General features: G+C 33.7%; 1 protein-coding gene across 3 annotated transcripts in view; it reads left to right on the forward strand.

Annotated features, from left to right (window-relative positions):
* Nucleotides 1-17,947, forward strand: part of TrpA1 (Transient receptor potential cation channel A1) — a 137,611-nt gene extending 119,664 nt beyond the window's left edge. For all 3 annotated transcript variants that reach the window (XM_083122198.1, XM_083122197.1, XM_083122199.1), the window contains exons 15-21: nucleotides 4,262-4,486; nucleotides 6,356-6,639; nucleotides 9,123-9,249; nucleotides 11,308-11,580; nucleotides 13,080-13,239; nucleotides 14,435-14,562; nucleotides 16,295-17,947. In XM_083122198.1, coding sequence (XP_082978324.1) covers nucleotides 4,262-4,486; nucleotides 6,356-6,639; nucleotides 9,123-9,249; nucleotides 11,308-11,580; nucleotides 13,080-13,239; nucleotides 14,435-14,562; nucleotides 16,295-16,450 — 1,353 coding nt within the window. In that variant the 3' untranslated portion in view covers nucleotides 16,451-17,947. The remainder of the gene's footprint in view (nucleotides 1-4,261; nucleotides 4,487-6,355; nucleotides 6,640-9,122; nucleotides 9,250-11,307; nucleotides 11,581-13,079; nucleotides 13,240-14,434; nucleotides 14,563-16,294) is intronic.
* Nucleotides 17,948-18,125: the final 178 nt, after the last annotated feature.

Raw genomic sequence — 18,125 nt, forward strand, 5'->3', positions numbered from 1 at the left:
AGTCACATATATTCCTAAGAATATATTATATCCTCTCGTGTAAATTTGTTAAATTTGAGTTATGTCCATCTGGTTCTCACATGCCAATATTGTTCCATCTTAATGTGGTGCCCATCCCATTACGATCCTCCTCTCTGATTTACCTAGGAAGGAAAACTTGATCACTGCACTGCTTTTGATGCTTGCAAAGTTCACTGCCTGTGCTGCCAAACACAGAAAGGCTCAGTATAATAATAAGATGATTATCATATGAAAAATATTTTGAAATCATGCTCACCCATGAACTTTTCTGCATGCCTCGTATACTATTTACAGACATTCACATTAACAAAATTAACTTAATACAATTAAATAAAGAATTGTAAACAGAATTGTTTCTTGTTATTTCAATGAAGTGTACTGATTATGCTTTGTGTTCTTACATATCCTGTCAGATAGTGTTTCTAAATTAGATTTATTTTCTAGAAAAAACTCATATGAAGATTAAAGTAAATAATTCTTGTTATTTTCATAGCTGTGCTTGTTTCAAGTGTGGTGTGCATTGCATGGTTGTTGAAGTTTAATTGTGTAAATGTGGCTTATACCTTTTACTAAGCTAAAACATCTGTGATTTCAGTTTAAAGTGATTTCAGTTTGTATTATGTTTTTGTTAGTTGATGTTAATAATACTAGAGAATGCTAATTACAATTGTGAAAGATAACATATCTTTAATAATAACGTTATAAATTACATTTATCTATTAACATATCACATAGGAAATATGGATTTTTATATTTTTGTGTGCAATAATTTTATATGTGATGAAACTATTACTTATATACATACTTTAATATAAAATTTGTAAATAACTCAAGTGAAATTCATGTAAAACATGAACTATGCTCTTAGAAGCATATTATGAGTGAAGAACAATGGCATCATAATGTTCAACATTTGAGCTGTGGTCTAACACTGGTTATCAAAGAAAATGTGAAAATATTTTTCCAGTTGTATTTTGTAGATCATATCATATCATGTACATTACAATAAAATATTTTTATCAATGAAATTTAGCTCAATTCTAATAAGTTGAGATAAATAATAGCATTCTAACATGACTTCAAATGTGAAATTAAAAATCTTAAATTTGTATGACTATATTTGAAATGTGCTACTCTTTAATTCCGTAAAGAAATTAATTTTATTAAACAATTCCAGTTTATGATATTTGATAAATTCAGTGGAAGATATAAATCATAGTTATTCACAAGAAAGTCTACCTGTTATTTGGCTATTTACAACATACAACAATAATGCTTTGTGATGGTATGTTTATTTATTATAGTTACTTTACTTGAGTATTTTAAGATAAATCTTTGTGAAATAATTCATTTGTGGACTTCCTGGATACTGGAATTACTACAACTCTAAAGAGAATGTGCTAAGCATCATTTAGTTGATACTGGTTGTAATAGGATTTAGTATCTATTGATATATTTACTATTTTTGTAAAATATTTATGAACTACAAATAATTCTTACAAATCTTGTAAATTCAACTGAGATTGATGGATTGTAATTTTTCACCTAACTTTCTGGATAAGAAAATCTGCATTCAAGAAGATACTTGAATTCTTGATATTACTTTATTATTGAATGAAGTAATATCATACCCTGTCATCCTCCATGGCCATGCGGTCTAAGGCACTGTGCTTTGGACACCGACTGCAGGATGGCATAAGTTGAAGTCCACCTGGGTTCAGTCTCTGGGTTCTTGACCTGTGTATAGAACCGGTGGCAATCCACCATCGTGAGGAAATTGGGGAGTTATACAGTCGTGCCAGGTTCAACCATAGGATATTAATAGCCATAAGAATATATTTATCTCAATACAAATTGAGAATGATCAACATGAGACTGTATATTGGTATACGCATGATACCTTCCAGGGAAAAACATTAAGATTTGCAGTAAAAGAACAAAACTTAGGTCTTACGTTTTAACATATAGATTCAGAATCTATTTATGTTGATTATGCAATTAAGAACAAAATTATACATCATAACAAAACACACTAAAAGTCACAGTAACAGAAGCACAAAAATTATCACATGCACTTCCAATAACTTCCAGCAACAAGATTCATATATGTAAGGTGGGATGGTGCACTTCAACAGTCTGTTCATACATCCGGGAAGGACATGTCAGAAGCTACAAGTGAGTAGTATAGCCTGGTCTCGGAAATTTCCTATAACAGCTGGGGGTTCGATGTGCTGACCCCACGTCACCCCATTACCGGTTGAAGACCTCCACACTTCTAGGTAGGATTGTGGGAAGGAGACTGGCAGTCAGGAGATCGGCCTAGGCCCTTCAAGGGCTGTCGAGCCATGGGTTAATATCATACTCTAAAATATATAAAAGTCAGAGGATGACTTTTTAAAATTTAACCATTAAATCAGTTATTAATAGGTTCAAACTATTTCAGGTTTCAAGTTCAATTTTCAATGAAATACTGTCAAACGGCGGTTGGCTCGTATCACGCTCTCAACATCATGCACCAATGAGTCTGTTATGATTGAGGGGCATCCTGATCGTGGTTTGTCATGAACATTTGTGCGACCGGCCTTAAACAGACGTACCCACTTAAGCACTTTGCCTTCAACAATGACATTCTCACCATACACCTCACGTAACTGGTGATAAATGTCTGCCGCTTTCCCATTTTTCACGGTCAAAAACCTGATCACTGATCATATCTCACACTCGGCGGGATTTTCAATTACCTGCACCACTTATATTCTCCACCACAACCACATCAAGTGTTTCACAACGTGCAAACGGCATCTGTTTACGTGCAAGGCATGTCAGTAACTAACGCACGTGCACAAAATGCCAAGCATGCATTGTTGCCTCATACTTGTTGTTTAATTGATGGTTATTTATTTCCGTCGAACTAATTGAAAGGCAAGGATTATGTTGGGATCATCCGACTTTGAATGACACGAGAGTACCAAATAACATTTATGCAAGATCCATTATTACTTATATTAATATGCATAAAACTTTACTTCATCAACTGGATCAAACATCCTTTTTTAATATTTAATAAATATTCAATTCTTTATCTATTTGACATTAATTTCCTTGCCAAGGCATTTTTTTTTTACAAAATTTGCTGACCTTAGCTATTTGTAAGCTAGATAATGACAATGTGGTTATATCACTATCCTTGTACTGTATTTTTACCTATTCATGTAATAAAAATATTATATTAATTAATTTGAATATTTCAATTAATACTATTATGAATTTCAATTACGTTTAATTAATTTAATATAATTATTTTAATTTAAACTTAACTTATTATTATTATTTTCAGACATTTGATTCAGACTCCTTTCCCCTCACCCCCTTCGAAATATATTTCTAGATACGTGCCTGAGCTCAGAATTGATCATTTACAATCTTCACATCATGCCACAGGTATTATAGCATATAGATATTTCCACAACCATTAATTTTTCTGAACGGTCAAGGCTTACACCCCTGAGACAAAACATTCATAATGAGCAAAGTCTGGAGTACATTTTGTGCCATTAGATATTACTAAAAATATTTCTGGGTAGGAAATATCAAATTTGCACAAATGCAGGATATAATTTAAGAAAGAATATTCACTAAAATACTACTTTCCAAATGGGTGATATATGATACTACATGTTTATATTTGATCCTCAATGACTTCCAGACAACATATTTTCTTGTTACGGAGGCCAGGGGCTGTAGCATCCAAAAGGCATTCAGATTAGTATTGTTGTTAAAAATTCAAAAAATAAACCTTTCACCATTGGAACTCCTTTAAGGTTATGCCAAATTGGAACTTGTCTAGACACTCTTTTATATCTCCCAGCACATGTCCCGGAGCGTCGGTCTCACAACCAACAGACCAAGAAGATAATGATTTTATTTGAATTACGTTGTGCAATCTATTTCCAACCCAATAATTACTCTTTATGTGTGTGTCATGCTGATAATGTGCTACCAAGTACACAACTTGGTGTTCACTCCCTGAATCAACTATCAATGAATATCTTTCCACTACGTTATATCTTACTTCATAGACAGTTTACAGATGTACAGGAATTTGATAAATACAAACATGAAGCGCCTGCCAAAACGGAATGGTCCTAGTTTTAATAAGAATACTGTTAATGAATATTCAATGTGTAAAGGAATAAAAAGTAATTAAAATAATAATATTTCTAAAATGTACTCATTTCAGGCTATGGTATCTCATGGTCGTGTAGAGTTGCTAGCACATCCACTGAGCCAAAAATATCTGCAAATGAAATGGAATTCATATGGAAAATACTTTCATTTAGCTAATCTTCTTTTGTACTGCATATTTCTATCATTTGTCACAAGCTTTGCTGCTGAATTAATGAGTCAACGTATACAAGATAATTTTGCTATAAACAGCATGTGCAATGTTTCTTTGACAGATGAGGTAAGTTAAATTCATGTATTGATTTCAGAATTTTAGAATTGAACTTGCTTTTCTTTGATGTATCAAGCAGACAAGAAGTTATTTTACTAAATGTTACAAGTAAATATTGTAAAATTTCTTCGCACAGATATATTAAAGAATGGCAGTGTTTAAATTAATTGTGCATTCTATTAGTGTTAGAGAAATTTGAAAACAGACAAAATTATAAAAAATATTTATTTTCATCCTTAAAATTTCTGAATTTGTTGAGCTTTTCATTTAGAGGCACAGTGTTTTATATTTTCTATTAAAAATCTGGAAAAACAGTAAAGTAGGTCATATATTGATTTGAGATAGAAGTACACACACCGAATCTTGTTTCTGATCCAACCAACCATCGTCTTCATCATTTATTATTTCACATATCTTTCGTGGGTTGACAAGATTGCTCTACCACCATATTCTATTGACTCATTTCCTCCTTTACCTGTACTCAGTTTTCACACCCTTCCTGACTGTATCTACCGGTTTCTTTATATATATATATAGGGTGTTTTTTTTAGAGTGATAGAACTGAATTGAAATAAAACACATAAAAAAATAAGTTTGGAGCCAATTTTGTTTTTATTTGAAAGGTAACTTTCTGACATTTACTTTTTGAAAATAATTTCTGCCATATGTCCACCACGACTAGCTGTGATGAACCGGATTCGATCAGTCCAATTTTGAACCACTTTTTCCAAATTGGGGACGTATGTCGTTTGCTTTATCAGCATAAACCAGAGACTTTACATATCCCCAAAGAAAATTATCCAGTGGCGTTAGATCACATGATCTTGGAGGCCAATTCACTGACAGCACCGATATTTCCGAAGTGCTCTATACGTTTGCTGAACAGAACATTGATTTTGGAAATATATTTCCACAATTTGTAAACATTGTTGCGGCGTCAGTCTTTCCATGATCATTTGCCAATGCTCACTGATATGAAATGACAAAACAACACGTCATCAAAACAAAACAAATGACAGCTATCCCTGTCGAAAGTTTTATCACTCTGAAAAAAACACCCTTTATATATATATATGTATAAAAGCAAGAAGGGCCAAAAGGGCTAATAAGAATCAAAGAAGGAGAAAGGAAACACTCACCAGACAGTGAGTGATGAGTGTTTCCTTTCTCCTTCTTGGATTCTTATATATATATATATATATATTTATATTTAGTATCATTTTCTTGGGTGGTCTTTCTGGAATTTTTTTTATTTGACCTTTGTATTTTAATCTATACCTTCTCTCCTTATTTGTAGCTTGTCAAGTTTTCAATGCATATGGTAATCTTTGAAGTTGTACAAGTTCTCAAAACAGCCTGGATCCATCCATAATTAATGTTACAAAGGGCTTTTTTCCCCCCAGTAATTTAACAATATAACTAATCATTAGTTAATTTACAAGAAGTGTTCATATTCATATTTCATACAAATAGCAGTCTTATTTACTTGCAATTTTGAGGGTTATATTAACCATACAAATCAGATCCTGTTTCTGGCAGGAAGCACAGATGTGAAATATTAAGATATGAAGGTAGGGCTTAACTTTTGGGGGTGGGGTGCGGTGGAGGTTAGACACTAAAAGTTTTCATCCCATAAAAATAGCATCCATGATATTTACAAAATAACGGTTAGATTTGCACAATCACAAATTATTATTCTTTATTACTTTGCTCCTCACATTCCGGAAGGTTAACAAAAGTAACTTGTAAATGTTAATAAATCTAAAAAAAACTGGGAGCTAAGTACCCACCCCCCTTACCTCTACCAAGATATGCCTATGTATGTGTGTTTCTCTTTTGATACAAAATAACATTGTAATTGTTACATTTGCTTTTCAGATTGGCTCTTGCCTGGAGCTGAATCCGACACCAATGCTCTTCATGAGTTCAATGGCCATTATGGCTTACGTTGTGCTGAATACAATAAAAGAACTATTGCAATTATACCAACAAAGATGGCATTATATCTTTGATCCCTTCAATTCTGTTTCATGGTTATTAAATGTTTTGGCTGCTACAATGGTGTTTCCTGTTTTCATGGGAAAACTGCAGTTAATACAATATTCCTGTGCATCAATGACTGTCTTTCTTAGTTGGTTTAATCTTCTGCTTTATTTTCAAAGGTTAGTGTTTATTAATACACATAATAGAAACATATGGTAACATACAGGGTGCGGCAGAATTAAGTAAACATTTTTGGGATGCTATAAGTTTATGATAAATTATCTTAGACATACCGTTTGATTAGTAAGGAACAATAACTCAAATGCTTTTGTTTATTCCACTTTAATCCCAAGCTGCTCAAAGGCTCGAGTAAAATACATGCTCGAAGTGCGTACTTCCCATTTCCACTGACTTGCCAATATGCACTGTGGCATTTAGTGCTGAGAGAACATCAGCTGCTATGCTGTTCATGATGTCGGTAATTTGAGCCTTCAGTTCCGAGACAATCTACGGCTGTCTTCTGGCAATTTCTTCCTTAATGAAACCCCATAAGAAGAAAAAAGTGGAGTATGGTCAGGGGACCTCAGCAGCCATTCGATGCTTCGTTTAAAGGAGATTAGCTTCCCTGGAAACGTTGCTCTTAACAGTTCCATGCTTATGGAAGCTGGATTGTTGGGATGACGAAGTCTTGCAGCGTGGTCACATATCACTGTAATGCGACAGTGACAGTCTCCATTTTAATTCTCCAGGAAGTATGAACCAGTTCGGCACAAAATCCACACCAAAGAGTGTGATTGCAAAGGGATTTCAACAGCATCGTCTGGCCTCTCCCTCCACCCAAAATATTCCAAATACTGTACTTTCCTGCAATGAACACGTGATGCACCCTTTCGTAATTGGTCACCATCTTGTCAACAAGTGTTTTCGAGCTTATCTTTAAAGAAAACATTTTTTAAAAAAGTTTTTGTTCATTACTAAACAAACAGTATATCTTTAAGATCATTTATCCAAAACGTATTGAATCCCAAAAGTGTTTACCTCATTCTGCTCCACCCTGTATAATCATACGCTCTCTGCCCCATCGCATATGTCTGATACTAAGCTGTAATTGTAGTATAAACATTTAATCAGGCTGTTTTGATTGATTGAGTTGCTTTATCTTACTTTGCTTTTTATGTCACTTTTGGCTAATTTGCAAAGATGGGGAAGAGTGATGACATGATGAAATTGATGAATGAACACTCACAAACATTCATGCCCAGGCTGATATTCGAACCCGGGATGCCTGGCATTGTAGCACGATGTGATAACCACTCTGCCATGGGGGCCGGTTTAATCAAGCTGTTAAAACATTCATTAGTATTAACTAAAAGTGATTAAGCAGGCTGTTTAGGTAGAAAGTAAGATAATATCAAATATAACAGAGAATAACAAAGGGTGCACAAACTTAGTTACAAAGGATATGCAACCATTATCAAAGGGCTCTCTAGCAATTAGAACAAGTTTTATTGGATAGGTCTATTTTGTCGAAATATCTCAGGTGAGATGACTATACTTTCATCCAATATCAACACTGCTGTTTATCCAAACAATTGTAGATCATATTCAAGGCGCTGAGATCACTTCCAAATGAAAAGTATCACATAATGTTAAACAATATACTCCTTGATTTAAAAATGCCACCAAACATTTTTAACATTAACAACAAAACACTAACTATTCCCAAAGTCAAAGTGGTATTATATACCATGCAGTTCATTTACATGCTTGACTGAATGCAGCACTACATACAACATTGCCCATAAAATTTTAAAGTAAGTCATTTACTTATTTTTTTGAAAATCACTCAAGTTTAATCTGTCTGGTGGTTTTATCTGCCCCTGATTTTCTCTTACACTTCTCTCTTTACCTTCCTTATCTCAGTATTTCCCCACTATTCATATCAGTTGTTTCATTACAATTATGTAACTTCCTCTCTCATTGAGTTTCACATTACTCCACTTCATTTGGTTTCCAGGGGTGTAAGGGTGTAGTACACCAATGCTGAGTGCCTCTTTGCAGCCTCGGCTTTTAACTGAAGTCAGAATATTTTAATATTTTAGTTAACGACATTACAGTTATTTTAGTTATGGTACAATTGTGTTCTATTGTATACTTTAGATAAGGTAAGGGGCTGGATCCCGTTTAACTTGATGAGTGCAAAATAGTATTTAAGTGCTGACGCATCCAAAATATTAACTTCAAATTCAAATTATTTGGTTTCCATGCACCAACTTCACCCTGAACAAAGGTTGCACCACTGAAACCTCTGTTGGCGCACACCACCCAAACCTTGACATCTCAATTGAGATCACCATGTTCGTTTTCATCATGAACATCCTGTAACCGATCTATATCATCTTTTGGTCTCGCCTCAAATTCATACATATCCGGTGTGCTATAAGAAGTTATACAATTGTTAGAAGCAACTAGTTCTATTTTGTACATAGACATGGGTACAGGTTACTTGAAATTAGTATATTGAAAATTACCTCCAACTCTCCTATTATAATACTATTCTTTTGTAATTATTTTCTCAAATTAAAGTTCATTTCATGGATGCTATTCACCTGTACAAAAAAAAAAGTGTTGCCAATTTCTTTCATGTATTTCTCATTTCTAGGTTTGATCAAGTTGGCATATACGTGGTAATGTTCTTGGAAATCTTGCAAACTCTTGTTCGAGTGCTTCTTGTATTTTCAATCCTCATCATTGCATTTGGGCTGGCATTTTATATTCTCTTGGCACACGTAAGTCACTATTATTTTCCTTTATCCTATGTCATTCTGCATATTTTTATCAAAATTTATGTCGAAGATAAGTATTAATCTAGCAGATAGGAGAACAGAAACTGAAGAATATTTCACTTTGTGCAGCAGGCATGCAACATAAATTTTCTCACTTGCATTCTCTTTATTGCTCTTAAACGGAAGAACAATCTCATTCAACCTTTCGTTATGTCATTAACTATGAGGGCCACTATTTATATTTTGAGCCTTGGCAATACTGATTGAAGTTAGGCGCGATTTGACGTTTGCATGGAATCGTCTGGGATTATTGACCATAACGTACTTCAAATGTTTTGTCAATAGCTTGATTTGTGTTGTTTATGTTGCCTTGGAGATTGCGCGACAACAATAAAATGGAATTAACTCGTGAACATTTTCGTGCGATGATTTCTTATGATTTTCGACGTGGATTATCAAGACAAGAGTGCATCGATCAACTTACTTCCACATTTGGCGATGAAGCCCCATCCTTTGCCACTGTGAAACGCTGGTATAACGAATTTAATCGTGGCCGCCATTCGCTCACCGACGAGATTCGCGAAGGTCGTCCAAAATCAGTTGTTGTTCAAGAAAACATTGATGCTGTGCAAAACCTAATACTGCAAGATCGTCATGTGACATACTGTCAGATTGAGGCAACCATAGGCATTAGTTCCAACAGCATATATAAAATATTACATGATCATTTAGCTGTGAGAAAGGTATGTTCTCGTTGGATCCCACACAATTTGACAAAAACTCAAAAAGATGCTCGCGTCAATTGGTGCAAACAAATGCTCAATAAATACAATTGTGGTGCTTCAAAAGACGTATATAAGATTGTAACAGGTGACGAATCATCGATATATGCATATGAGCCGGAATGTAAACAGCAGTCGACTGTATGACTGTTTCAAGATGAACCCAATCCAACAAAAGTTGTTCGCGCTCGAAGTACATCGAAACAAATGGTCGCCTGTTTTTTCGGGAAAACTGGTCATGTGGCAACTGTGCCTTTAGAGGAACGTAGAACAGTCAACTCTGAATGGTACACAACAATTTGTTTGCCAGAGGTCTTCGGTCAAATACGGAAAACAAACAAATGCCGTCAGATCATTCTTCATCAAGACAATGCCAACTGTCACACATCTCGTCTAACAACCGACTTTATGAACAGTCAAATAATCGAATTGATGGGTCATCCGCCATACAGTCCTGATTTGGCACCCAATGACTTCTTCTTGTTCCCGAATGTCAAGAATAAATTGCGTGGACAACGATTTTCGTCGGCGGAAGATGCCGTTGATGCGTTCAAAAACCATATTATGGAGGTGTCTCAAGAAGATTGGAAAAACTGCTTTGACAAATGGTTCGAACAAATGCAAAAGTGTATTGACCATAAAGGAGAATACTTCGAAAAACAATAAAGCAGTTTTCAATGCCAAATTCCTGTTTTTTTCATTGTTAGGCTCAAAATATACATAGTGACCCTCGTACTAATGATACAGAGATAAGGATTTTAACACTTTGCAAATATGAATTTCAAGCATCAATTGCAGTATAAAAAAGAGAGAAATTAACGAAATTTGATGAATCGAACACCTGTGAAATTATGACATGTGTTTTCAATTGCTTTATCTGTTTGTATGTTTGAGTCAACAATTAACCTAACTGATACCTATTGTTTGCCAGAAGCTATTGCCAATATAAAGATATAATTTCATGGGCTGCAAGTAGTACCAGTTCTAGCTCGATTCTTTGTCTCCCAATAGGATTTAACAGTCCACAGTAACAATGAAGGTAGAAATTTGAATTTTACATCCGAATCATTTTATTTATGTTAACATAAAAAGTTGTGAATATTTCAAAGTTTGTTTTTTGTGTATATCTTTAATATATGCACGTTATGACACTTATTTCTCATGCAGTAAATTGCTTTCATTGACCATAATTAATTCTATGTGATAAAATGTTTACTACCTTACAAATTTATATAGTTTTTTCAATCTGAAAATGAATAGACATGTTTTGTTTTCATAGGGCAGACATTTGTCATTTCAAGATGTTCCTATGGCCTTAATGAGAACATTCTCCATGATGTTAGGAGAAATTGACTTTCTTGGGACGTACGTTCAGTCTTATTATCACAAGCAAGAAAATACATACCTTCCATTTCCAGTTCCAACATTTATTATTCTTGGAATATTCATGGTATTCATGCCAATTCTCCTAATGAACTTACTCATTGGTTTGGCAGTTGGAGATATTGAATCTGTACGACGAAATGCTCATCTGAAGAGACTAGCTATGCAGGCAAGTATTATGTTACATCCACACAGAAATAAATGTGCTCATGAATCTGATATGTTTAATATGATTTGTGAAAAAAATTGTGCTGTGGTGCAGGTATGGAAGAAGTTACAAGTATACATTCTATCGCATCAAATTTGCTAATTGATACATTATGGGTCAATATGGGTTTAAACGTCCAACAAAATGATGGGACACACTCTATGCAGGCTAAATTTACATGAGGTATAAAATAGTATTTAAAAAACGATCTCAAGGCTACAACACTGATAAAGTGAGCTTTAAAACACCACATTTGTCATTCTAAAGATGGCACTTGCACTAGTGAAAAGCAGTGTTTTTTTGCCCTCTGGAAGCTTAAAACTTACAGACATTTTCAAGCAAATGAAAATTCAAAATCTCTGTGCATGCTCACCACAACAGCAAGTTTACGAAAGGGGAAGAAGTTCGACAATGGCCTCAGTTCGCAGGCCTTCGTAGTGGCTCATAAGTCACTGTATGCGCATCCAAAAGATTCTTCTTCTTGAGATATACAGGCACTAACTCAAGACTTGAAAATATATGTATATGGGTTTATCCTAAAATGTAGAAATCTACTAGATAAGAAAAAAAACTAATTAAGTTTTTCATTTGACTCAGTTCATGCTATACAGCAAAACACCATACAAAAATGTAAATCAGGGCTAAGATTATGATGATGAGGATGAATGATGATGAGATGAAATGAACGAAGGTACACTCAAAAAGAATTTCCATCCTGGGACTCGAACAATGGTGAGATTGAAAGTCGACAACTTAATATTCTCGGCCATAGTTTTTCTTCTTTGCTGGGGCAGACTGGCTGATGGGGGAAAGAATATTTGCCCCCTTTCCCCCTTAGGTTAGATTTGTTTCCCATATAATGAAATTCTGTGTTCCAAATTTTAAATAGAATGAATTCACAAGATACTATTTACATATACAATTTAAAAACATGAAAAAAGTTTGTTACTTTTGTGTAACAAAATACTATATGCATCAAGAATTCTACATTTAGATAATGTTTTCCTTGTATATTTTGTACTGAAACAGCTAGTTTCATATCTTCTCCTATACAGTTTGACAGTTTGAATGTTCCAGTATATACCAGGTGGTCCAAAAGTCCCAAAACGGTCACATATCGTTGGAAATACACATCGAATCGGAAAACGAAAAAATGTGTGTTTAATAAGTGAAAGAAAGCTATTCAATGAATCACACTTGATTCCCCACCACTGCCCCCTGTAGAATCCGAAAGAGGACTTCATTCAGATTCCAACGAGCTATCAACCATCCTCCTAGCTCAACTAGGCACGGAGCGGGGGTGGGAAATCAAGTGTGATATAATTGAATAACTTTCTTTCACTTATTAAACGCGTATTTTTTCGTTTTCCGATTCGATGTGTATTTCTCACGATATGTGACCATTCCAGTACTTTTGGACCACGCAGTATAAAAAAAAAATAATGATGTTACTATTTCAGGTTGTGCTACATACCGAACTGGAAAGGAAATTACCTCAGGTGCTTCTTGAAAAAGTTGATAAGGCAGAACTTATAGAGTATCCAAATGAAACCAAATCGAAATTGGGATTCTTGGATTCAGTATTAAAAAAGTGGTTTTGCAATCCTTTTTCTGATGATGGTAAGAAAAAAATTCATAGCAAGTTTAAAATTTTCCGAAGTGAGTAAAAAGTTTCCTAACTGAAAAAATATATTAATAAATTTAAGATAATACAACTTACTTTCATGTTTTCAATGTAGATTTATCTCTTTGTCAGCAATTACAATTTCACAAAACAATTTTATTAAGTACTGTTTTACTTTAATATTCTAAAAACATTTAATACATTTCAAATTTTTGAATGTTATGCAACCATACTTGTACATAAATAAAAAAAGTGTATCTCTGTTAATGTTGAAAACAGTCTTTGACAAATTGAGCATAGGAGTTTTCATACTTTGCTTTCACAATTTGTGAGTAGTTTGGAGTTAATGTTTGGTAATTACAATATTTCCATGACGAATTTTACATATGATATTTATTCATAATAGTGTGATACACTCATATGGCTTCAAATCTTATGATTTATAAAATGGAAAAGTACATATTTTCTGAGGTGACAAATTCCTGGAAATATCTCTCTTTCTTTAAATAAGGAATGCAATTACTATAATATGTAAAAAAAAAGTATATCTTTTTTAATTTCATTATCTTTAAATAGGGTAATCTCTTTGTCACAAGCATAAGAGCTGCTCAGTATATTTTGAGAAGTATAACAATTGGACAATATGTTTATTTATTTGTATGGTGGGGTGTATTGTACTTTGCCTGTACTGAATTGATGTTCTCGTTAAGAAGTATATAACGGTCAAAATAAACATTACTTTGCTTTGCTAATTTGCATTTTTGCCATTTCATATCACTTTTCAAGTTTTGAAAATTTAATCACATTGATAAAAATGGCTAAAATGTACACTCTATCGAGGCACATTTTTTACAGACCTTTTCACCCAGTAATTTAAAAGATTTGCCATTTATTCTAATACTAAATGTAAGTCTCTATAGTAGTTTTAAGGATATACGTTAAAATTGCTGTATGTAATATTATTAATCATACAAATTCTGGTAATAGTATCAGTATGTTTTAATATTATATACACTTTCAACTGCAATTGTAATACTAATTATAATTTTATTTTCATAGTATGTATCATTTGATTATAACACATAGGAAGACAGCTTATTTCTTGAATTAGAAACTTGAATTAGATCTCACAAATCAGTCAGGGAGAATGGCTTACATGTGCCTTGACTTAATTATTTTGCATCTCTTCAGGTCTCGAAATGGTTTTGGAAAATCATGAGGATTATGTTGCGGCAGAACTTGAGAAGCAAAAACGGAAACTGAGAGACATATCAAAAGCTCTAGATGCACAACACCAAATGCTTCGTCTTATAATCCAGGTACAAAATTACAACATGGTAAAGATATAGAGTTTGTGACTGAAATTTATGTAAATCAAAATATCAGATTTTAGAGTTATAATAAAAATTAGAACTCTCTTCTATTCACTTGCAAAATTTTGCTCTGATATGTGTGTTTACAGGGGAAGAGGACAAAATTTCGCTAGTATTATTCTGATGGGTGAATACAAATGTTCATGTCAAGTTGTAAAGAATTAATTCGATATAGTATAATTAAATAATTTCTCAGTGCTTCAAAGGGCTACTCAAACTATGGTAACCATTTGGAAAGGATCGATTTTGCTTTCAGGATGACAGTACTGTACTTCACAAGCAAAAGTTTGGTTTAAGGAAATAGGGTTGATAAAAACTGGACTGGCTGACACAAACCCATCTGGGATGAGTTGAGACAATGCTTGAGAGCCAGGCCACATAGCACTAAAAAAACAACTGTTAACCATGTTGACAAAGAGGATTGAGGAATGGAAACAAATCCCTTCATAAATTATAACAAAAATGAGAATAATGAGTAGAATTGCTTTTTGTTTTTGTGGCTGTAAATGCTTAAGGGATATTTTGGCACCTGAGTAATGCGACTAAGTTGGAACTAATCTATGACTAGTAGTTGAGTAGAGTTCTTGTTTTAAGTCCACTTTCCGAACAGATAGGGTAATTGGGACTGACCCTACAGTTTAAAGTATAATCAAAACCACTGTGCAATGTGCCTCCACTGGGTATCGAGCCTGGGAACCCTTGATTACAAGGCGACGACGTTATCACTACACCACTGGGGAGGCCATACTATGAACTAAATCTTTGGCATCACTTTGATGTAGTGCCATAGCACTGCAACACACATGGCATCCACCCCAGACCCTTCCCTCTTTAGACAACGATGATATCCACCTTCGCACTTAGACAAAACTCTTCCAGAACATTGCAACTAAATTTGCTCCTTGATAGTTATGCAAAGGGACAAGCTTACTTGACTTAATTCCTGTTGCTCCTTTTGGAGCATCATCTGTGAAACTTCTCCATCTGGTCCTGTTGACAGTCATCTTCTTAATTTCATTCCATGATTTTCCCATTTCGGAGGCTTCTTCTTCAATTGACTATTTCCAGGTCTTCCGATATCGGCCACATCTTCGGTTTCCCTGAGGATTCCAGTCTAATGCAGATTTCTCTATGGATCCAGTAGGTGGTGCCATATCACTGCAACACACACACGGCATCCACCTCACTCTATCCTACAAGAATGCCTTGATCCCTATTCTGCAAGAGAAAAACACACTACTCCTATTATGCATAAGAAGTTTGACTCCTATTTTGCAAGAGAAAAATGCTTGACTCTTATTTCACATATGAATCTTGACTCTTATTACACATAAGGACATTGACCCAATTCTGACTTGGCTTGACTTGTCTGTTACCTAGTCGGACACTACTGTTGTGTATGAAAATGGTTTTAGTGTTTATCTCTTTTGCCATCCACTGTCTTTTGCATTGCTATTCCTTCAATAGTAGACAAACAAAAGACAAAGTTTGTTTGTAAGTCCACTTAATGCACAGATAAACTAACGGGACCTGCACCTACACTTTAAAGTAGAATTCAATGTGTTTTCCAGAGATAGAACCTGGATAACAAATCAGTTTTGTTCTTTGTAATTTCTGTTCTAATTGTTTCCTGAAGGTAATTTTTTACAGCATTATCATTATTATTATTGTTTTTCAGAAAATGGAAATTAAAACAGAAGCTGACGACATGGATGAAGGGGTATCTCCAAGTGATCTCCGTCTTTCTTTAGGGGTTGGTAGTAAATGGACATCACCTCGTGTGAGGAAAAAGTTACGTGCTGCGTTAAGTTTTTCCAAGAGCCACCCTCCGTAATTGAATTTCCTCCAGATGCAATTACATATTTTTTTCTAAGTCATATATTTTGTCATGCAGTTACTTAAAAATCAAGAGTACAAAATGACTTCCAAAAATGTAGAAAATTAATTACACAATAACAACCAGTAGGAACAAGGTCACTTTTTGAAAACAAAATTTCAGAATCATGTTTTTGTGTTTGAAATTATTTTCTCATTGATATAATTCAAGACAAAATATAAATTTTACTATTACATGCTCAAGAAAATATAATAAGCATTATATTTAATTTAATATGTTGTTTCAAATTACAAAAGCACTACCATAGGAACCTTTGTTTGATTAAATATGTATTGGCTAATTTTCTGAACTAACTTATGTGTGTATGATATATTTGAAGTGATTTAACAGCTCTAAACATTGCTTCTTTTAACTGAGAAATAGTTCTGAAATGACTTATAAATTTTATATTGGTAAAATATTTAGCCTACATAATATGAACTTTATTATTTATCCTATTGGACATAATTATTAATTCCTGGTATAAATAATTTCTGTAAGGAAGGTGTTATTTATGTGAAACTAGGACATGTGCTGTTTGTTAGAACACTTATTTTTCTGTGCTACACATATAAATGTACAGCATATAGATAGAAATATACACCAATTAAAAATAATTGAAACTGAGAATATCCATTCAAGTAAAATAAAAAGAAAACAAACATAGTGAAGACACATTATGACAAGGAGTACACTATGGTGGAGAGTGCAATCCAAGCCTTCAGTGCTACTGAAGGTAGTTGCAGAAATGTGAAAGCTAGAAAGATAAGTCACTAATTCATTTCTGTGTGCGATGAATGATGTCATTTCAGACAAACCAGTATCAATTACTGCCACTCCCATTGACCATGTTTAAGCCCATGTATGGTAAGAAATGTAGGTTCACATGTACATCGTTTCACCCATTAATATATGAATTGACAGAATATTTAATTCTATTTGAGTATGTAACTTGATTCAGAAAATACTTGTTTCAGAGTGACATGCCTCTGAATTCGTGAATGAATCTCTCTTTCTAGTGTGCATTTTCTCACACAAAGTACTTTTTAAATAGTAATTTATAGTTATTACTACTTGAGATAAATTTCCTAAAAAAATCATATATTCTGGAAGAGGCACTGAAGATCACATCAAGCTAATTCATTGTTTTTATTTTCTTAGGAGAGTATTTGTTGTAATGACATAATTAATATAGAAAATAAGAATGCTGTGTTTTTATTTGAAAACCTGTCAATATGATATTGTTTTAACTCATAATGTCAGACACATAAAAATATTTTACGTGCAAATGTTATATTTAAAAAGTATTAATGCATGTAGTACCTTTGATTGTGTGCATACACACCAAACAGGATTATGAAATTTTTATCCTATAACAACAGGACTGATAAATCTTGAACGTACATGTACTTGTGAAAACTAAAAACAGATTGTACCGTTTACCTACTTAATAAAGCTTCTCAACTCTCTTTGTTTTGTCTATATTTATTTATTTATCCTAGCTCCTTTAGCAGAGAACAGGATTGGCATGTTTAAAACATCATGTTTATATGTGCCTTTGACCACTGAAAACACCACTTGTAATGTCTTATTTTCTTGTTTAAATGCATTCAAGTTCACTGTAAGAAAGAAC

This window comes from Lepisma saccharinum, chromosome 5 (assembly GCF_977018435.1).
Source record: "Lepisma saccharinum chromosome 5, izLepSacc3.1, whole genome shotgun sequence".
Classification (NCBI taxonomy): Eukaryota; Metazoa; Arthropoda; class Insecta; order Zygentoma; family Lepismatidae; genus Lepisma; species Lepisma saccharinum.